We start from the raw sequence: 21,203 nt of genomic DNA, 5'->3' as shown, positions 1-21,203 counted from the left end.
CACCCTGGATCGTGATCCACCAGTTTGGCAGCTTCCCAGGTTTAATTTGTTTTCAGCTAAACACTTCACCTTCTCTCTGTGCTTCTCTCCTTTGACCTGTGTGAGATACCCACTGGATCAGCCTCGCCGCAGCTTAGAGTTTATCTCTTGTGAGCTCCACAGGGAGTTTTGTTGCTTTTCGAAGCACAATGGTTGTAAACATGGTTGGGCAAATGGGATGGGCGGTGTTTTGAGAAGCACGAGAGAGGCAGAAATCCCTTGGGTAGGACTCGGGCACCTTTATCAAGTTAAGCACTTTCTCCCATTCATCCCACCCTTGATTTTCATGTGACGTTTGGGAAGCTGAGGTGGGCAGCAAGCCCTTTCTGCACTTCCCGAAATCCTCCCCACCATCGTCCCATCACCCAGCCTGTCCCCCAGGCTTCTCCTGGCCAGGTTGGGCTGGATCTGCCTCGCTGGGGCTTGGCCGAGGCGGTGGCAGGAGGCACGCGGTGCACGGGTGGGGAGCAGCAGGGAGAGCAGCGGGCTCGGGCACCACCCGCGGTGCAGAGACCGAAACTTGGCCGCCTTGGAGAGGGGGCACGGGGGGAGGAAGCCGCCCGCGCTCCCCGTGAGCGTGGGGTGGGTGCCGTGCTGCGGCGCTGCAGCTGCATGCACCGTGCTGGGCGCGTGTCCAGGCGATGCTGTTTAGTCGATAAAGGCGGAGCAAGCCTTTCTTCGGGCTCGTTTCCTCGTAGCTGTAGAGGAGGTGTCAGAGAGCAGGGGGTTGCCGATGTGCTGCGAGTGTGATGGGCTCCACTGAGGCTGTTGGGCAAAGATGGGGAAAACTGTTGGGTTTGGGTTTTTTGGGATCTCTGAAAGGCGGAGGGTGGAAGGAGCCTGTGGAGGTCTCCAGCCCAGCCGCCTGCCCTGCAGGGCCAGCTCCAAAGGCCGGGCTGAGCAGAGCTGCTGGTGTCCGGTCAAGTCGGGAACCGTCCAAAGACGGAGGAGGTGCCAGCAGTGCAGCTCCCATCACAGCGTTGTTCCTCGTGTGCATCAGTCCCCCTTGTGGCACACGTCTCTGTTGTCTCTCGTCCTTTTGCTGTGCACTTCTGCATCTCTTTTCTCTCTGTTTTTCTCCTCCAAGCAGTGGAAAACTGAAGTTTGGTCTCACCGAGCCATCCCCAGGCTGAACAAACGCAGTCCTTCGGCCACCTTCGGTCTCTTCGTGTACCGAGGGGCTCAGAGCCAGGCTCAGCATTCGGATGTGGCCCCGTGCAGAGGACTGACTGCTCCCCAGCCCGCTGGCTCTGCTCGTGCTAACACAGCCCAGGGGGAGGTTGGGGTTCATCTCCGCTGGGCATTTTTGGCAGAGCTGCCCCCAGGCTGCTCGCTCGCAGCCCGCTGCGCGCTCTCGTTCCCTCCCAGGGATGCTCCCCAGCGCCCAAGCCCTCGGGGATGCTGCAGCCCACCGCGGGTGGGTCTGTGCTCGGCTTCCAGCCCCAAATATCCCAGCTGAGAGCCTGGGCAGCGTCCTGGGATGGGGACCTTGCCCCGAGGGATCGTTATCGGTGGTTGCGTTGTCCCGAAGTGCCTTAGGGTGAGGTCGGGACCGAAATCCTCGACGTTAGCAGGGGGTGCCAGCCTGGGCAGGGCAGGACGGACGCTGCTGGGGCTGCTCTGGGCTGGGGTGGAGGAGGTGGTGGGGCAAGACCCTGGAGAACGGCTGGGATCGGGGGGGGGCTCTCTGGGCATGGCCCTGCCCCATCTGCAGCGGGGCGGCTGCGACCGTCTGCTACCCTCTGCTGGTTACTGCTCCCCGTGCACGGGCACGGCGCCGGACAGACGGACGGACACGTCTGGACATCTGCACCCAAGCGTTGTCCAACTGCCTGCGGAGGCAGCGGAGCCGCGCTGCACCCAGCAGCATCCGTCCCTCCCTGCGGCCGGCCTGGGGGCTGCCGGTCCCTGGGGATGGGGAGGGGGGAACCTAAAAGTGCCTCCGAGGAGATGAGTGCCCTTGGGGGGGACAGGAGCTGCAGCAGAACGAGACCCCAGCCGTTCTCTGAGTCTGGGACCGGACACCCAGGGACAGAGGCGTGGAGAAAGCCTTGTCCGAAGCTCCTTTGCCTCCATGGCTGTGGGAAAATGATCTCGCCGTGGTAGCGAGGCCGTGAGCAGCAGAGCTGGGGGTCTGGCAGCCCTCGGCTCTCCCCAGGTGCCGAGGAAGGAGCCTGCAGTGGCTGCTGTGAGCTGGGAGCCACGGTCCCCAAACTTCTCCCCAAATTCCCGGGACGCAGCATCCCTGGAGCTGAGCTTTGCCAGCGCGAGGGAAAACAGCCCCAGATGCTCCTCGGGGGGATGGACCCAGGCACCTCTGCTCCCCTCAGGAGCGGTGCTTGGGGTGACCCCGGCTGTGCCCAGCCCCGGTGGGGGTGCTGGGGACCGTGGAGGAGCCGGGGCCGCCCGACGTCCTGAAACCCGGGACGCGCGGGAGCCGTGCCAGCGTGGCGAGGTTGGCCCCGGGGAGCACGAACCAGTTCTTGGCTGCGGCAGCCACGGCCCTGCCCTGTTAATGAGGGATAATGAGGTGCCTCTCCTGGGCTGCAGACTTGCCCCCTGGCCATGCCGGCTGCCAGCGTTGCCCCCGGCAGGCACCAGCCCCAGATGGTGACCCCGGCACGGCTCCGCGGGGATTTTTTCCCCTTCCAGCCCTCGCAGGGCGAAGGGACCTGCACCCTCAGCACCTCCAGGGGCTCATCCAGCCACCCGCGGTGCTGTGACCGTCACCCTCCTGAGCAGCCCACGGCCAGCACGATGCCCCCAGGTGTCCCCGGGGGCAGCACACCCAGGCCAACCCCTCCGCCAGGCGCTGGCACGGGAACAGACGGAGCTGCGGTGGCCGGGAACGAGACGGGCTGGAAAGGCGCCGGTGTTTTGCCGCCGGGGAGGGAGGACTCCGGCGGGACCGGGCTGTGCCGTGCTGCCCCAGCCCCGCTCCCTGCAGGTCACACGAGGCTGGGGGTGCTGGTCCTCGCTGCGGGACAGGCTGGGGACATCGAGTCCTTCTCCTTGGGAAGGCTGAAGGGGCAGGAGCTATGAGCGGGGCGCCTGGTGCTGAGGGCTGGGGCGGCACCCTTGGGTGCAGGGCTGGTGGCTGGTGGGTGGCGAGGGCTGTCCCCCTTGCAGGGTAGCCCTGTAGAGCCCCCTCGGCGTGGTGACATCGGGCATTTTCTGCTTTTGTGCCCCTTCTGGGCTGCCTCACAGGGGTCCCCACAGCTCCCCCAAGGCCAGAGCATCACGCCCCCGGTGGCACTGCACCGCACCCCATAGCCCCATGTGCAGGTGGCACCGCACCCCATTGCCCCCTGTGCCAGCCCCACAGCCCCCTGCCCTAGCTGCCGCCTCACCCCACAGCCCGTTCCTGTCCAGGAATGCCCCCCAAGCCCCTGCCCCAACTGGCCCCACGTGCGGGTACCGCTGCCCCCCCGTAGCCCCGCGGTCCCCTCGTGCTGCACCCACAGCCCCCCGTCCCCACTGCCACTGCCCCCCGCAGCCCTGCGGGGTTCACAGAGGGCCTTGGGGCTGCTCCCGCCCGCGGGCACCCCAAAAGCGCCGTCCGGGTGGGTGCAGCGGGGCCGTGCCGGGCCTGGCCGGGCTTCGCCTGGGCGTGAAGGGTGCCTGCGCGGCAGGAGGGGCCAGGCGAGGCGGGGAAGGAATGCAAGTGGGAGAGCGGCCGGGCGTGCAGCGACAGATCCTGGGGAGCGCGGAGCCGGGGATCCCACACGCTGCATGGGGCAGGAGGCAGAGCCCCGGCGATAGGGACGGCCGGCATGGGGCGTCCCGGTGCTGCCCCGCTGTGAGAGCCGGCGGGGGGCTGTTCCCGGGGGCGGCGAGCCCCGCGCCGAGCCGTGGGGGTCCTGGCGCCCGCCTTGGGGGGCTGGAAATCCCCATCGGGGGATGCTCGGCCGGAGGAGCTGAGGATCCTGCGGCACCGAGGAGCCGCCATGACCCCCGAGAAGGTGCTGCGGGAGGGGGTGCTGGAGAAGCGCAGCGGGGGGCTGCTGCAGCTCTGGAAGAAGAAGCGGTGCCTGCTGACCGAGAAGGGGCTGCAGCTCTTCGAGCCCAAGGGCTCGCGCCGCAAGGAGCTGAGCTTCGCGCGCATGAAGGCGGTGGAGTGCGTGGAGTGGAAGGAGCGGCACATCTACTTCACCGTGGTGATGGACGACAGCCACGAGATCGATTTCCGCTGCGCCCAGGAGGACCCGGGCTGGAACGCCGAAATCACCATGGGCCTCGTCCGCTTCAAGAACCAGCAGGCGATCCAGATCGTGCGGGCACGGCACAGCTGCAGAGCAGGTACCGGCCCCGCCGCGCTCGGGGCACGGGGATCCGACGGATCCTGTCCCAGGGTCCACGTCCAGTCCCTGGGTGCTCCCTTGGGAATCATGGCACTCACGGCACTCGTGGCCCCAGGGCCGGGGGGCTCCCGTGGATGGGTATGGGGATTTCATGCGTATTCGGGGGGGTGCATGGGGTGCGTTGGCCCCCAGCCCCGGCTGGGCTCTACCTCCTCCTGGAGCAGCTCAGGCTTCCCCCCCTCCCTGAATTTCACCCCCAGAGAGGGGCACCCTAACAAACTCCCTCCAACCAGAGTGGCCTGGCCCAAAAGATACGGGACGGGCTCTTTGCCACCTTGCACGTGGGATGAAGGTGGGGACCGCAGCTGACCCCGCTCCCCAGCTCCCCTGGGGGCCCAATCCTGCCGCCCAGCGTGGGCTGCGCGGGTGACGAGCGCCTTCTCTCCGCAGTGGTGCAGTACGACGCAGCCCCACCAGGCCAGCCCGCGGCCCCGCAGCATCCCAGGAGCCGGATGGAGACGGTGCTCGGCTCGGCGGGCGGCGGGGAGAACGGGATCCCGGCCGGCAACTGAGGCCACCGCCCTTGGTGGCCCTGGGGAGGACAGCGCAGGCGCCGGCCTCTCCCTCCTGGAGCAGGACAGCGAGGCACCGGAGGAGCTGGGCCGCAGGGCTCGAGCTGCATCCACTTGGACCAACAGGGCAAAGGACACAGCCAGGGCCACTGCCCGGGGCTCTGGACATGACGGAGGTGACGTCCCCACCCGGGGGCCCCCTGTCCTTCAGCCAACGTGGCCAGGACTGTGGCGGACTGGCGGAGACCCCCAGGCCTCTCCTGCGGGACAGGGGATGGGATGGGAGAGGCTGAGCCCGAAGGAAGCAGCGCAGCGGTGAGCTCTGGGACAGATGGACGTGGAAGGGGACACGGCTCCCCCTGAGCCCCCACGCTGAGAAGGGGCTGGAGAGCTGCTGCGGCAGGGACCCCTGGTCACTGTGCCTGGACGGTGCAGTGACGTGGCCGTGCTGCTGGACACCGTCCTGCCTCGTGTTGTCCTGGGGCTGACGGTGACGCTGGGGAAGTCAATGGGGACTCCTTGTACCGAGCACATCCCCAAACAGGCCCTTCTGCTGCTTCCCCTCTTGTTGCTTTGTTTTGTGGGGCCCCGCAGGGCATGGGAGAGCACAAACCCTGCACAGAGCTTCACGGGTTGGAGGCGTCCCCCTAAATCCTCCGGCATCCCGCAGCCGGGCTCCCAAGCCCTCCCACCCCATCCCGGCCTCCTGGGTCCCCTTCCCGCTGTCCCCAGGGGTTCCCAAGGTGGCTCACGAGCGGGTGCCCGGAGCGCGGCTGCCTGGCTTTGCAGGCAGGGGCGGCAGCCGGGGAAGGGAGACCTTGCGCTGGAGCTCTGCCCTGACAAGCAGCGCCGACGGAGCGCCTGGAGCCGCCGAGCTCCGCAAGCCGGAGCCTGAGCCCCAGCCCCGCGGCCGGAGGTGCTGCAGATCCGCTGGGAGATTGCCCGGCTGCGTGGGAACGCGGCAGCGCGGCGCGATGTCCCCCGGGCTGCGCCACGGCCACGCGGCCCCGTGCCAAGCCAGCGCCGGGTGGCTTTGGGGAGGGACGGTGGCACGGCCGGTGCCTGCTCCTGGTGCTCCGGGCTCTTTCTGAGCAGCCTGGGAATGAGGTGCTGGGTGGTTTTCCACCTGTTTTCTCTTCCCTGGCCCTCGGAGGTTCATTTGCTAAATCCCCCCTGCCTGTGAGCGGAGATGAGCCGGGGGCACCGCGGGTGCAGCCAGAGCCAAACCGTGCGCTTGGCCTGAGCTCTGCACGGGAGGAGCGTGCCGGGGGGAGCACAGCACGGGGGTGCAGAGGGTGCTGAGCAGCAGAGGCTCAGAGCTTGAAGCCCCCCCCAGGCTCGGGGCTGTTCTGGCTCCTGGGGCTACAGCAAGTCCCAGCTCCTCCTCAGTCCGAGAACCGTGGGTGGGGACATGGGGGTGGTGGGGCACAGAGCCCTGCATGGGCCAGCCCAGCACCCCCAGGCCCCATCCCCACACACTTCTGGAGGGAATGGGGTTGTCAGTGGTCGGTGTCGGTGCTTGCAAGACATCTCCAGGGATCTTTGTCCTGGCTTCTCATACAGCCCCAGCTCCCAGGGTTGGGGCATTCAGTGGGGCTCGTGCAAAGCCCTGAGAGCATCCCAAGCCCGAACCATTAAGGAGCAGCACCCAGGGGTGGCAGCACCAGCACGAGGGGTTTTCTAAATTTTGCACCAGCCTGGGGGGCCCTAACTCCTGGGTCTTGGCTTTCCTGCTCTCCCACTCACTGTGAATAAATATCTTTTGTTTTCCAAGTGCCAGCAAAGAGCTGGGAGGAAAATGGGCAGCATGGGGGTGTGCACACACCAGCCCCGGCCGTGGACACCTCCCCTGCACACCGACACAGGAGGCAGCAGCACGGTCAGGGCACCTGCAAGCTGGGCAGAAATTTAGGTGATTCAGGAACAGAAATTTAGAAATTTAGGGACAGAAAGAGCAAGGCGAATTGCTACGTCGGCGTTTCAGGTCCAGCCATGGGGAAGACCGAGGTTTTCCAGCCCCATCCCAAGCTCGCCATCACCCTGTGCACCCCAAGGTGCAGCTGAGCCCTGTCCCCTTGGGGTTCGGAGCCCCCTGGGTGCATCCCCACCACCGGTGACCTGATGCTGGGGGCTGCGTGCGTGTTGCGGGTCCAGACCAGAGGTGGTGAGCTGACTATTTGCACGGAGCTGGGGATGCGAGGGAGCTCTTGGGGTGCTTCCAGCCCGAAAAGCAGAGCGAGGGCACACGGGAAGCTTTCCTCACACTGCAGGAGGTGGGGAAACTGAGGCACGGGGGGGGGGGGTGTGGGAGTCACACAGCCCCGGTGGCACCGGGACGCTGGGGGCCACCAGGCAGAGCCCCAGGACGGAGCGAGGTGCCTGGAGCCACCCGAGCTCAAAGGCAGGAGCCTGAAAAGCCGGCTCCATGGCTCCCAGCCCCGAGGTGCCCCCGTTCTCCCTGGGGCCAGCACCTTTGGGTGCTGAGCTGGCAGCCCTTGTGCAGTGCCAGGGGGTGGGAGCGGGTGTGGGGGGAGCTTCATGGCTGGCCGGGTGCCCCCGACGGCAGCTGAGGGCTGGCAGAGGGCTTTGCAGCGCGGTGGTGCCGACGCTCCGGGGCAGGCGAGGCCGTACCTCCTCCTGCTGTGAGCCCTGGCCCTGCCTCGCTGCTCCGAGGGACGTCGGTGCAGGTTCTGGGTGCTGTTTCCTGAGATGAAATGGATGACAACAACGAAATCACAATCGCGGCAAGCAGAACGTCTTCCCTGTATTCTTTTTAGCTTTGGGTTAAGTATCTGGCTTCCTTCAGGTGCTGCTGAAACGATGTCAGTGCTGAGCAACCCTACCTACAATCCTTAAGTGACTGAATCTCCTTTTGGACCCCAGAGCCTGCCCCAAGCAGCCCGTGCTGGAGCTGCCCCGTGCCCGGAGCTGCTCGTGGGGCACCGAGAGCCGGGGACACCGCACCCGCGGCTCTGCTCCGGCACCTCCGGCACGGCCTCGTGGCTCCGGGGGCAGGACGGGCGCTGTTGTCCCTGGCATGAAGCTCGGGATGCTGCGGGGTCCAGGAGCTGCTCAGGGTTCCCCATCCATCCCAACCATCACGTCCCTGGGTGTCCCGGGGGTGCGGAGGAGGTGACGAGCGGTGGACGTGCCACCAGCGTCCGTCCCTCCGCCCGGCACCGCAGGCAGGGACACGAGCAGCAGGCGGCGGGGCTGCAGAGGGTGGCAGCAGAGCTCACGCACGCCCGTGTCCCCCGCTGTCCCCAGGCAGCAGGAACAGGGGATGCTGAGATGCGTCCAGTGGCTGAGGTGGGTGGAAGTGCCTGGAAATACCCTGAAAAAGCTTTAGAAGTGTGTCAGTGTCTGGGCCTGAAATTTTGGATTGTTGAGAATAGTCTTCTTTTTCTTTTTCTTTTTCTTTTTCTTTTTCTTTTTCTTTTTCTTTTTCTTTTTCTTTTTCTTTTTCTTTTTCTTTTTCTTTTTCTTTTTCTTTTTCTTTTTCTTTTTCTTTTTCTTTTTCTTTTTCTTTTTCTTTTTCTTTTTTCTTCTTCTTCTTCTTCTTCTTCTTCTTCTTCTTCTTCTTCTTCTTCTTCTTCTTCTTCTTCTTCTTCTTCTTCTTCTTCTTCTTCTTCTTCTTCTTCTTCTTCTTCTTCTTCTTCTTCTTCTTCTTCTTTTTCCTTCTTCTTCTCTCTCTCTCTCTCTTTCAAAATATTTTGCCTAAGGCTGAAAACTGGAATGTTTTTTAGAATATATAAACCGACTTCCTTGCTTCACTTTGTCAGCCCGTTAGCACAGGCAGAGCAGCTGATGGCTCCCTTTATAAGAGGCAGCTGGTCCCATGGGGGGTTGATCTCCCCATACAGCTCTGGGAATTCGCCGTTGGCATCCATCCCCTCGGTGGCAGCCCTGGTTTTAATCGGTGTGTCCCAAACACCGGGGGACATTGCTGTGCAAGGAACGGGGCCTCGGACTGGTCCCCCCCAAGGCTTTCAGCCTGTCCCTGTCCTACCCACCAGCCGCTCAGAGGGGTGCCCGTAGCATCAGGAGCCACCCCAAAAAGCAGCCCCATGTCTCGAGGCTGTTCGTGACCCGGGGTGAGGACCCCAAATGTCCTCGTCACAGCAGCTGGAGCAGAGATGGGCAGACCCTGGGCTCCTGCCGGCCCTTTGGCTGCTGGCCGGAGTTCAGGGCTTTGAAACTGAAGCCCCGAGCTGTGGGGTGCCCCCACCCCATCCCTCGCCCACCCTTCCCTCCTCCTCAGCCCGGGTCCCAGCAGAGGAGGAAACCTGAGCCCACGGCTAAAGGCATCCCAAGCATCGCCCGCGCTGCGGACACCGAGCCCTTGGGTCCCCAGGGCAGGGCTGCAGGGAATGCAGCGCCTTTGTCACCGGCTAAATTTGGCTCCTCTGCAGCAGAGAACAATCCCAGGCGGAGGAGAGATGCTGGAGGCACGGCCCCGCGGGGCTTTTTGCCTTAAAAAGGGCTGCAGCGCCGGGGGCAGATCCAGCGCTGGACCTCTGCTTGCTGGGACCAGAGCAGGTGAAGGCAGGATGGGAGTGCTGCTGCCACCGCCGCTGTCACCCACCGCTGCCACCAAGCTCGCACCAGCCTGGGGGCTGCCGCCCCCACAGCACAGCTCCTCGGGGTGTCCTGGCGGGGGAAGGAGCCGGGGAAGACGCGCACCCTGCGCTCCGTGGCACACGGGGCTCTCTCTTTGTCCCCCCACCATGGAGCTGCCCCATGCACGCAGCTGCATGTCCCTCCACGACCATAATAGCCTCGGGATTAAAATACCAGGCATTGTCCCTGCTGGGCCGCACGCTGGGAATTGTTTGCTCCTAAACTTGCCCCTAAAAATATCCTGGGAACAGGTGCTGCCGGCCCCAGCCTCCTGCAGGGGGGACACCCGGCTTTGGGGGGCGGGGGGGAGATGGCAGGTTTTTTGCTAATTTTCAGTGATTTCATGGCGAAAACATCGGGGCTGATGAAGGGCTGGAAATCACCGAAGCATCCCAACCTGCCAGGCTGTGCTGGGTCTGGAGGACCAAGTCTGGCTGGTCCTGCCCCACAAAGAGGGGGCTGCCCCGTCCTCGGTCCCAAGCAGCCACCCGGTCTGGCGGTGTAACCCCATCTCTGCTCTTCTTCCCCATTGCCCCTCGCTGGTGTGCCCTGTCCTGCCCCGCTGCAGTCACAGCCCCATGGCCAGCACTCCCGTGGGGACGTCGCTCTGTGCTTGCAGCGCTGCACAGCGTGCGTGCGCCGCCGTGCATGGGCGTCTGCACATCAGCTCACCTGGCCATCTGCCCCCATCTCCCTTCAGAGGGTTTCTGCAAAAAACCCGAAGTATATCAGGAGATTTTCTGCAAGGAAAAAGCACCGCAGTGCTTTGGATTGTGGTTTCTGTCTCCTTGCAGGGCTTTTCCAGCTCAGAAGGGAGAGGAACACGGTGGAAAGTGCACGGGCATTGCCACTGCACCCCTGGTCAGCCTGGCTTGGCACAGCTGCATGCACACACAAACAAGGGTGCGCACAGGGCATCGGGCAGTGAGCACCAGCATTACCGGGGTGATCCGTACACAGAGAGCCCAGGGATTCTCCAAATTGCACAGGGGTCATGGGTGCAATAAAACACGGGTGCGACAGCGCGAGCGTGCGGTGCCACGTGTCACCCCATCTTCGAGGCAGTGCCCCAGGTGGGTGCCGCACGTCACAGGGCGCCGGGGCTCGCAGCAAACGTGTGCGCACAAGAGGGGATTTGTGCTATTTTTACCGACCACTTGCAAGCCGCCTGCGGTTTAATACTCCCCCTCTGTCGCCGGGCCCCCGCAGTGCGCGGCTCCGCAGACACCAGGCGCCACCGAGGTAAGAGGGGTCCCGGCCCCGGCTGTGCTGTGGGTGCTGGGGTAGCCCCACGGCCGGACCAGCTCCCCCCAGCAGGTGAATTTTGGCTGAATTTCTCCCCCTTCTTCACGGGGGGGGTGCTCCCGGGTCTGGCAGAGAGCCCGGTGAAACCTGCATCTGCCAAAGGTTTCCTCTGCTCCCGGAGAGTGGAGCGGTGAGACCGCCACGGGGAGAAGTACCTGCCCCAGCTGCTTTGCAGCTGACGTTTGTTTAATTTTCCTGAAAAGTGGCAAACGGGAGCATTTTGGGAAGCACTAGCCCTTTCATCCCTGTTTCACTGCTCAGGGTCACTGGTGGGTGCAGGGAGGTGAATTTGGGGTGCGAGCGGCGTGCGTGGCATCGTGCTGGATGTGCACAGCATGCCTCCAGCCCCTGTGCTGCGGGGGGATGTCAGGGTTGGCTGTGTTGGAATTAAGGGGTTTTCTGTGATTTAAAGTTGTTATAAGCTTTTTAAGCTTTTCACAGCTGGAGGCATGTGAACAGTGCAGAATTAAGTTGTCCCCATCAGAGAGCAAAGTCTTTTTCGGATGCTCCATGTCTGGCTGGAGCCCCAAAATCCCTGACACAAATTTGCTGGGCATGTCTTGCTGCTCGGTAGAGCCCTGGCTGCCCTCTGGGAAGTCAAATTAAGAATGTTTGGCCCTAAAACTTGTTTGACCTTGGTAGAGGTCACTTGGCTGAGGTGTGGTGTGGGTGCCAGCTCCTGGGACTGCGGCTTGGCTCCACCGGGGAAGGAGGGAGACGCCGAGCAGCTCTGCCAGCCCCTGCCCAGCGCCAGGGAGCCGAAGGCTTCGCTGCCCCCCCGGGACAATTGGGAGGGAGCAGCTGGGACCTGACCCGTGCCAGCCAAGAGCAGCCGCCTTCCTTGTGTGTCCTCCGGGATGTTCGTTTTGTCACCAAAAACCTCCAAAACGGAGTAAAATCGGTGGCTTACATCTGATGGATGGGGCTTTTGCTAAACATATATATATATATAAATATATATCTCCTGTTCTTGGGGTTATTCCTTGTGGGTCCAGGGATCTGGCAGGTCCCGAGGGAGAGGGCTCCTGCTGGGGTTTTATGGCATTTTCCTCGCCAGCTGCAATCCTTCAAGCCACAGTTCTGGCAAGGCAGCGGGGGACGGGGAGGAGACAGGGACAAGTGGACGGGGCTGGGAGGTGAAGTGCTGCCTGAAACACTGGGATTTGCTCAGCACAGCCCCCACGCATGCCTCAGAGCTACTCCTTGAGACCAGAAACAGTCTTTTTTTTTTTTTTTTCCTTCCCAGCAGTAATCTTTGGGGTTTAAAATGCTTCCCAAATTCGTGGGGATGCAAAACGTTGAGGCAAAAAATCTCGGCTTTGCTTCAGTTCAAAGGAACAGAACTAAACACTGAGGAAAGCCATTTCTTTCTGAAACGTGTCTTCAGTTTGTTACTCCTGGATGGAAAGAGGAAAGAAAAATTGTTATTTTCCAAAAGATTGGCATTTCCCCCCAGATTTTTCTATCACTTGAGTTTACGCAGCAGCTGGCCTCTGGGCGAGCAGGGGCAGTGTTAGAGGCAGTGCTGGGGAACAGCATTTTGCAGCTGCTGCTGGGGCATAGGATTACAGAGCGTATTTAAAATATGAAACCCAGTATTTCACAGGGATGTGGATGCTGAAGGAATCTGCTCGGCTGTGATGCGTGGCCGTGGCTCTGTCCCTCCTCGCTCCGTCCCTCCTGCAAGCCCGTGGCTCCACAGGGAGCTCTGCTTTGGGAGTTGCTCACCTGTTTCAGCTTCATTCCCTTTTTAGTTATTTATTCTTGCATTTATTTATTTCCAGGAGAACAGCACGACGCCACCATGCCAGAGCCGTGAGTAGCAGGGGTTTCCCTTGGCTTTCATTAAATGCTCCCCGTCTGCTTTGCTGCTTGTGCTGGTTGATCCCGTTTGTTTTTATGGGGTCCAGGCAGTGCTCGAGACCTCTGTGCCGATCCCTTTGCAAAGATCACCTGTCTTCAGCTAAAAATTGTTAGTGATTTCAACAACCTGATTGAAAGCTTGGAGCTTTCCTACACCAGAGATCCTGACATCGGGGACGCAGAGGGGTGGAGGTGTTCACTCGCTGGCGGCTGAGCCCCAGCAGGGCCACCCCGAGCAGGGTGCCCAGGGCCACGTCCAGGCGGGTTTGGAGCTCCCCAGGGAGGAGACCCCACAGCCTCGGGGCAGCCTGTGCCAGGGCTGCGGCCCCCCCAGCACAGCCGTGCTGCTGGGGGTCAGGGGGAGCCTCCTGGGCTCCAGGTTGTGCCCAGCGCCTCTGGGCCTGGCCCTGGGCACCGCTGACAAGAGCCTGGCTCCGTCCCCTCGTCCCCTCCCTGCAGGAACGTGCAGCCCTTGGGGAGCTGCCCCTGAGCCTCCTCTTCTGCAGGCTGAGCAGCCCCAGCTCCCAGCCTCCGCTCACAGCAGCGATGCTCCAGCCCCTCAGCACCTTCACCGCCAGCCTGCCCAGGTCTCTCTCGCACTGGGGAGCCCACAGCAGCTCTTGCTTTGCCACAAGGCTCCTGGTAGCACATGGCACGAATATAACACGTTTCCCGAATAGCAGAGGGACACCCCCCTGCCAGGCTTCCATCGAGCAAGGCCCTGGGAGACGTCTGAGCCCTGCCAACCTGAACCAGGCCCCGGAGTGCCGGGCTCCAGGCTGAGCAGGGAGGTGTGGATGAGGGTGCTGTGACCCGAGCCTCAGGAACCTGGCACAGCGGGTACCATGACAGCTCGCTTGCCACATTTGAATGGAATTTCGGCTTTTTGAGGGGTGGTCTTCAGCACCCACTGCATTTCCAGAGAGCTCCGTCCTCTCAGCCTGGCTGCAGACTGGGCTTACTTGTAGGAGCCAACTATTGCACGCAGAAATAAGGACACCAACTGCAACCACTCGGGAAGCTTTGCTTAACTGCCACCTCCTTCTGACTGCTGTTCACTGATGCCCCGTTCTTTCTTCTCCTTCCTTATTGCTCCTGCCTGAACGCGTGCCTGCCTGCAGGGAGGTAAGTGCCCTGCCTTTCGGAGTGATTTGATGCTCCCCTGCGTTTGCTCTGAGTTTGTTTTCAAAGCTTTTTTCCTCCCCTTTCCCCTAGAGAAAATCCAAGATCACAGCCTCGCGCAAGCTCCTGTTGAAGGTGAGTCCTAAGGGTTGGAAACTCCCTGGGGTTTGGCTGGGGAAAAGGAGCTGGGGTTGGTGGGACAGCGATGGGGCACGGCCGCAACGTGGGCTTTGGGAGCAGCTCCCATCCCCACCTCGTCTGCTCAAAACCCCTCACTCATGTGGGCCCTGTGGCTGACACACCGAACAAATCTCCCCTCCCCTCCGCTTTAGGGAGGTGGGAGAGTCTCTGAGGCCTTCTGCTCTGAAGCCACAGAGCTGGTGTTCGGGCACCGAGAGCCCTGCAGCTCCCCACCTCGTGGCTTGGGAAGGTCTCGGGCTGCCGCAGCAGAGCAAAGCCACGCAGGAAAGTGCTGAGGTCGGCACCCACCTGGACCACCGCAGCCCTCTGATATCTCAGCCCCGCCGCTCCCCTGCCTCTGGGGTCCCCACACGAAGGCCGCCGGGGGGTTTTGATGTGTGCTGCAGCAGTGCAGTGACCTGGGGAGGGCAGCTGCAGCGGGGAGGAGGTTTGGGGGCAGACGGGGACATCCCCGTCCCACCCGCAGACCTTGCGTGGGGAGGCTGCGGGACGGACGCAGGTGCCTGGACATTCACACCTCCGCCGTCTGCTTGTGTCCACAGAGCTTGATGCTGGCAAAAGCAAAGGAGGAGTGGGATCAAGAGATCGTGGACAAGCAGTCAGAGAAGGAAAGGTACCTGTCGGAGCGGATCACACCGCTGCACACCAGCGGGCTCTCCCTGAGCCAGCTCCAGGTATTTCTGTGTCCTGAGCACGGAGCGAGCTCCTCTGGGGCACAGGGGCCAGCATTCACCGCTCCCCTGTTGTGCTTGGCCCCCAGGACCTGTGCAGGGAGCTGCACGAGAAGGTTGAAATTGTGGACGAAGAGCGATATGACATCGAAGCGAAGTGCAACCATAACACCAGGGAGGTAGGAAGCAGGACGGGCTTGCTGTTACGTGACCTCCTGCCCGGTTGGTGGGGGTCTGTCAGGGACTGGGCTGAGCTGGGACATGGGACGTGCCCCAGCCTTACCTCAGGGCTGCCATTTGCTCTGCACAAGTGGTGTCGGGTCCAGACATCGCTCAGCACAAGATCTGTCCGTGCTTCAGGGAGCTCAAACTGTCCCCTGGGTCCCTGGGCAACCTCCTCACCCCCCTGACCACCACCTGTAGGGCCGAGAGCTCCTGGTGGTCCGGCTGCCACACAAGCAGCTGGGACAAGGCGAGGGCAGCTCTGTGCTCGGGTGGACAGTCCCTCGGTGGAGGTGTCCCCAAGGCCAGGCCTGTCCCAGCTGTGGCTCAGGGTCAGCAGAGGCCTGCCACACGCAGGAGCGCCTTGTGCAAGGCAGTGACCTCCCTGCCTTCCTCCTGCAGATTAAAGACCTGAAAATCAAAGTGCTTGACCTGCGGGGGAAGTTCAAGCGACCGCCCCTCCGGCGGGTCCGCGTCTCCGCCGATGCCATGCTGAGGGCTCTGCTGGGCTCCAAGCACAAGGTCTCCATGGACCTCAGAGCCAACCTGAAGTCCGTCAAGAAGGAGGACACGGAGAAGGTGGGTCGCTCTCCCGGAGACGGAGAGGCCTCCTAGGACTGCCCTTGCCCTTCTCCAAGGTCCGTTGTAAAGCCTCGGGGGTTGTCCTTGTTCCTGGTGAGCACGCCGTGAGCGTGCCATGCCCATTGCATGGCGCCACGGGAGCAGTGTGGCTGGGCCAGGCAGCTGCTGGATGATGGCAAGCGAGAGCGGAGGCTGCCTCGGTGATGCTCTTCCCTCCCAGAATGAGTGGGGCCCTTCCAGCCGGGGTACTGCAGCTCCCCCTGCGTACCTGCTGAGCTGCACTATCAGGGAGTTTGGTCTTTGGTCTTCTTGGGAACAAGCAGAGCTCCTGTTTACTGCAATCACGCCCAGAAAACACCCAGGAGACTCCCAGACCCAGATTAGATAAGAGGAAGCAAGCCCAGCAAGCACGCTTGAGACAGGCAGCCCAGTCCTAGTGGCTTTGCAGAGATACAAGAAGGGAAAGTCTTCCCCCAAACCAGGGGCAGCACACGGTACCCAGACCCACCCAGGGGTGCTGAGCTCCTCCGAGGGGCAGGATGTGGGCATGGGGACACAGCGCCAACAGCTGCCCCTGCTTCCAGGTGGGAAATGGCACCCTGAGGGCTCAGGGTCCCAGCTCTGCACCTCGACCTCGTCCTGGCTCACTGCCCTGAGCCCGTCACGGGCTAAATATCCACGAGGAGGCACAAATCCTGTCACGGTGCTGGCTGTCGGGTTGGACATCCCGGCAGTGCTGCAGCACTGCACTTCGACAACCCCAAAAAGACCGGGGGGATTTTTTCTTTGTGCCGTGTTCAGGAATTGCAATGTTTTGGTCCTTTCTGCAGCAGCCAAGAAGAGTTGTGCTGCTTTCCCAGTGCCTCTCCCCCAAATCACCACGTTTTACTTCTTGGGCCCAGCTCAGCAGATTGCACAGGAAATGTCATTTTCTATTCTTTTCCCTCTCTCTCTCTCTCTCTTTTTTTCTTTTTTTTTCCCCACTGTTGCTGGTAGGGCATGTTTTCAGCCCTTCGGACAGAAAACTGCACTTACAGATCTCAACGCCAGGCGGTGAACAGATCTGAGTCTGTTGCAGATGCCGTGAGATGATTTTGGGGCCCGGCTCGTCATCTATGAATGCCTGTGGGCTGGCAGAGCCGGTGCCTGGCACGCTCCCAGGGCCGCCGCCACCTCCCCGTTCTGCCCCAGCTGTGGCCGCCGGGCTCTCCCAGTATCACCAGCAACCCCAGTCCCACCCGAGAGCTGGGAGGAAGCACAGACGGGAGCCTCCTCTGCAGAAAATGGTTCTGTTCGCGTTTGGTGTAGCTCTGGAGTTAGTCCCACGTGCTGGCTTTTTCCTCCTAAAGAGATTTTCTGGGATTTTCGTGCCTCCCAGTGCGGCTTAGCCAGGCTTTGGGCAGGTATCCCTGCGCATCCAGACCGTGCAGAGCCCAGGCTGCTGCTCGCCATCCTCCCGGCCAGCCCCAGGCCCACGGGGCAGAGCGTTTGCAGCAGGGCAGCTGCTGACCCCGAGCAGGGCTCTGTGCCATGGGGTGGGATGGTGTGGGGCTGCCGGCTGCCCCCCCGCCAAGCCCTGTCCCCGTTCCCCCCGGCAGGAGCGCCCCGTGGAAGTGGGCGACTGGCGCAAGAACGTGGAGGCCATGTCGGGGATGGAGGGGAGGAAGAAGATGTTCGACGCTGCCAAGTCCCCCACGGGGCAGTGAGAGGTAGGGGATCGGTCCGCCCTTCCCTGCGGTGCCCTTGCTCCCTGCAGCACCCCCCGCCTGTGCTTGTGGCTGGGGCAATGCAGAACTGCCCCAAACAGGCACCGCCTGCCCCATCTCCCACCCCACACGGGGGACGCGTCCCTGCCCCACACATCCCAACCATGGAGCCCCCACCAGCAGCTCCCCCGGCTTGTGCTCCCCGTCTCCCTGGGGTTTGCCCACGCTGCACTCATCCTGCACAGTGCGGGCATGGCTGGTACCAGCTTCGGGCAGCTTTTGGTGAAATTCCTCTTCTGCCCCACTGCTCTGCTCTATTTCTCTCCTGCAGGTGTGCCACGACAGAAGAAGGTCCCCAACCCCGCTGCCTGCCCCCTTTTCCCTTGCTGCCCCTCCTCACTCTTTGCACCCTCACCCTGAGCTCAGCACCGAGATGAAAAGTGTGGCCAACCGTGCGGGAAGGAGATCCGAGCTTCTTCCTTCCAGCTCTGCCTCTTGCCCTGCTCCCACACGGCCCCAGCACAGCGGCTCCTGCGGGCATCACCCCCACGGGACGTGCTCCTGGAGGGGCCACCAGCCCGCCAGCCCCTCCTGCCACTGCCCAGATGCCCCGGGGACGGCTGCCGGTCCCCTGCTCCCCCACCCTTGGGTGCAGCCTGAGATGTGCCCGCGCGGCTGCGCGCGCATTAAAGGACGGTCTCCGGGGCTGCGCCGCGTGGGCTCCTCACTGCGTGGGCCATGAGCAGGTGCTGGTCCACAGTCCCCTGGGGGAGACATCCCGGCCCTTTCCTGCCACCCTGCGATGCCCTCGTGATAGCGCTCAGGCCAGCATGCCCTGGGACCAGCCTTGCATGGGGTCATCTCTTCCAGCCCCCGTTGGCTGCTCCCTGGTGTCCCCCAGCCCTGCTGAGACCCCCAGCCCACCCCCAGCCACGCCACACCACCCTTCCCTATATCACAGCCCCCCAAAACTGCAGCTGGGTGGGTGCAAGCAGGGCGGAACACGACAGCAGGGCTGGAGGGAGGAGAGGGGAGGATTGGTGAGAATTTGCACCAAAACGGGACCTCTGCCTGGTTGCACTGCAGGGGATGCTGAGGCTCAGCCCTTTGTGGGGGGGGGGTTCCTGGTCGTTGTCCCTGTCCCCAGGGTATCCAGAGCAATTGCAGCATCCCCATTTTCAAACCTGAGCCATCCAGAGGGACGTGGACAGGCCAGAGAAATGGGCTGCAGGGACCTCGTGGGGTTCCCCGAGAAGTGCCAAGCCCTGTCCCTGGGTAGGACCAACCCCAGCCCCAGCCCCAGGACGTGCCAGGGGCACCCACAGGGAAGCAGCCAGGCAGGAAAGGCCCCAGGGACCCTGCAGGACATGAAGGTGACCAGGAGCTAGCAGTGTGGCTCACAAAGAAGCCGATGGTGTCCTGGCCTGCATCAGGCAGATGACTTCCCGAGGTCCCTTCCCATTTCCACCATCCTGCGGCTGTCACCCTGTGTCCCCCTCCGCGTCCCCCTGGCAGGGGCAGCACCACCCGTCCCACTCCTAGGGCTGCTGCCCAGCGCCCAGAGCCTTTCCCACCCATGTTTTCCTTCCAAAGCTCAGCGTGGCAGAGCAGCCTCGGCCCAGCACAGTGCTGGGGTTCGTCTCCGATCTCGCCCCTCCGAGCTCGCTGCCCGAGCGGGCGCCGCGCCAAGGCTGCGTCCTGGGATCTGGGCGGCACGCTATCCCCGGGGGAACTCACACACTCGGCTGCGATTCTGGCAGGGGAAGAAAGGTGTGGAGGCAGAGGCAATGGCTGTACCTGACCGACTGGAATAGCTGGAAAATGCAGGGAGGTTTCATGGAAACAAAGCCTTCTTTAGACCTGAAACAGAAGCAGAAAACCCCAGCCGAGTCGGGGTCGAGAGCAGCTGCTTTGAGCTTAGCGTTAATTACGATAATTTGGGACTTTAATAAAAGGGGTCGTGTTTGCGGGGCAGGGAGGGATGGCAGTGAGATGAAAGGCAATGCAGGTGATGGGTGCTGTGGGACCAGGCTCCCGTGGGTGCTCCTCAGGTGCCCAGCTCGTCGCCAGATCCTCAGCACCAAAACGCCCCAAACCGCGGCTGAGCCAAGCCTCGGGCTCGCCAGCACGTCTCTGCACCCAGGGTGTCCTCAGCAAGGTCCCAGACTTACGTGTGCTCATCGCAGGCTGCAGCTGACTTCGTGTGGCCAGCCTGGGTTTTAGATTTGGGGGAAAAAAGGAAAAAGAACAACCCGATCCCAAACTCCTTTCTCTGCAAGTTCACCTGCTTTTTCAATACGATGTTCTCCAGTCACTGCTTTCATCCTTGTCTGGCACAAAACCATTCCCATGACCATCAGTTGCCACGGTTGACAAAGTTTTGTGGATTTCAGCTTTCTTAGAAACATGGAAACCCCCCGCCTTGAGTCTCGAGGGGAAGATGCAGCTGTCTGCTTTGAGCTCTCCTGGCTCTGTGCCCTGGGAGCCAGCTCTTCTCCTGCCCCTTGCAATTCCAGGGGGAAACTGCAAGGTGCTCTCCTTTGGAAGAGAAGATGATGCTTGGAGCAGTCACTAATGAAACTGAATTTATTTCTAGAAGGGCATGAGTCAGTCCTGTCTCCTTGAACTGAACAGGGCCTTGTGCCTACCATCCCTCAAGCCGCAACTTTTGGCAGCCAAGAACCCCCAGAGCAAAACAAGGGAAGCTCAAAATTGCAAAAATTGCTTGAATTGGTCAGTCAAAAAAAATAAAAATCTATGCAATGATTTTCAAACGGAAAGGTTTTGCTGTCAAAACTGCAGTGAGGGAGATGCAAAGGGATCGGCCTGATGTGGCCATTCAAAAATTTCCCTCCTAGCTGGCTGTAAAGCCAACTAAATCCTTCTCCAGGATGCTCTGTGCCCTTCTTGCTGACCGTCCGTCCCTGGGGACGTGTCAGCTCCACCGGGTGCTGCCCTGGGTGCGTTTGCAGCCCAGCTGCACCCCTGCAGCTCCCTGCCCCGCTGGGTCTGCACCAGGCTGCCAGCCCAGAGAGAAAAGTCAACCTCTGCCTCGTTGCTCATATCAGAAGGAATTCCTCATTGATTACAGCTAATTTCCTGTGCTGTGAGGGATGGGATCTGCCACACAGCTGCTTTCCAGCTGGCAACATCCTTCCTTCCTTCCTTCCTTCCTTCCTTCCTTCCTTCCTTCCTTCCTTCCTTCCTTCCTTCCTTCCTTCCTTCCTTCACTGTAAATCACTTCGTACAGTGGAGGTACCTCAGTACTAAGAATTTCTAGTGCATCACCCCAATCTTTCCAAAAGCTGAAGGAATTTTAGGCAGGGAGCGAGGGTGCTAAAGGAGCCGAGCTGGGGCTGATGCTGGGGACCAAGCAGGGCAGGGTGGAGGTGCAGGATCCACCGCTGGGCCCTGGGGCGAGGCAGAGGAATGCCCTAATTACAGCACGGTTATGGAAACTGGAAGCTCTCCACTGCCCTGTAGCCAAAGAAACAGGCTCTGCGTAGGGATGAGACACAGGACACTGTTCCCAAGGGAAAAAAAAAAATAACAAAACCAGCTGATACTGGTCTAGCTCCTTAGCGGGTATAAATGGGTGTCTTCTGCTGATCTGCGTCAGACGAAGGTCTGGCCTCCCGGAGCTCCTCAGGAGCTGCAGGGCTGGCTGCAAGCTCTCCACCCTGGGCAAAGCGGGTGTCCAGGGAGAAGCGCGGCTCTACACCGTAACCTTGTCCTCCTCCTCTCCTGGGTGGAGATCTGGGGCGGCAGACACGGCAGCCTGGTGCGTGGAGCAGGTCTGGGTAAACGTCAGCCTGGTTCCCCGCTGGCATCCCTTCCCCGCAGGGACTTGTGCCCGCACCCAATTTCATCACCTTCAGCTTCGTGGACCTGCAGCTGGGGCTGAGCTGGTGAATGGTGCTTGGGCGATGAGCGTGGGGCAGCCGAAATAGCTTTCGAATAGGGAAGTCTGGTGTCACAAAGCTGCTGGTGCTCGCTGAA

The 21,203-nt window shown here is 61.8% G+C and overlaps 2 protein-coding genes across 2 annotated transcripts; both read left to right on the top strand.

Annotated features, from left to right (window-relative positions):
* The first annotated feature begins 814 nt into the window (after nucleotides 1-814).
* PHLDA3 (pleckstrin homology like domain family A member 3) lies at nucleotides 815-8,450 on the top strand. Its single transcript, XM_083812972.1, has 2 exons — nucleotides 815-4,338; nucleotides 4,791-8,450. Exons 1-2 carry the CDS (start codon nucleotides 3,987-3,989, stop codon nucleotides 4,910-4,912), a joined length of 474 nt encoding a protein of 157 aa, XP_083669098.1. The 5' UTR covers nucleotides 815-3,986; the 3' UTR covers nucleotides 4,913-8,450.
* On the top strand, nucleotides 8,449-17,909 carry TNNI1 (troponin I1, slow skeletal type). Its single transcript, XM_083812970.1, has 8 exons — nucleotides 8,449-10,774; nucleotides 12,622-12,652; nucleotides 13,916-13,957; nucleotides 14,566-14,697; nucleotides 14,784-14,873; nucleotides 15,319-15,495; nucleotides 17,097-17,207; nucleotides 17,536-17,909. The coding sequence occupies exons 1-7, from the start codon at nucleotides 10,527-10,529 to the stop codon at nucleotides 17,202-17,204; spliced, it is 828 nt and encodes a 275-aa protein (XP_083669096.1). The 5' UTR covers nucleotides 8,449-10,526; the 3' UTR covers nucleotides 17,205-17,207; nucleotides 17,536-17,909.
* Nucleotides 17,910-21,203: the final 3,294 nt, after the last annotated feature.

Source organism: Anser anser (assembly GCF_964211835.1).
Source record: "Anser anser genome assembly, chromosome: 27".
NCBI classification, from domain to species: Eukaryota; Metazoa; Chordata; class Aves; order Anseriformes; family Anatidae; genus Anser; species Anser anser.
Note: the sequence above shows the minus strand (reverse complement) of the source record. Positions and strands in the feature narration are given on the sequence as shown.

Coding starts and splice junctions, on each gene's coding strand:
- PHLDA3 (XM_083812972.1), top strand. CDS start 3,987: ATGACCCCCGAGAAGGTGCTGCGGGAGGGGGTGCTGGAGAAGCGCAGC. Junction 4,339..4,790: donor ACGGCACAGCTGCAGAGCAG/GTACCGGCCCCG, acceptor TTCTCTCCGCAG/TGGTGCAGTACGACGCAGCC.
- TNNI1 (XM_083812970.1), top strand. CDS start 10,527: ATGGGTGCAATAAAACACGGGTGCGACAGCGCGAGCGTGCGGTGCCAC. Junction 10,775..12,621: donor AGACACCAGGCGCCACCGAG/GTAAGAGGGGTC, acceptor ATTTATTTCCAG/GAGAACAGCACGACGCCACC. Junction 15,496..17,096: donor AGAAGGAGGACACGGAGAAG/GTGGGTCGCTCT, acceptor TCCCCCCGGCAG/GAGCGCCCCGTGGAAGTGGG.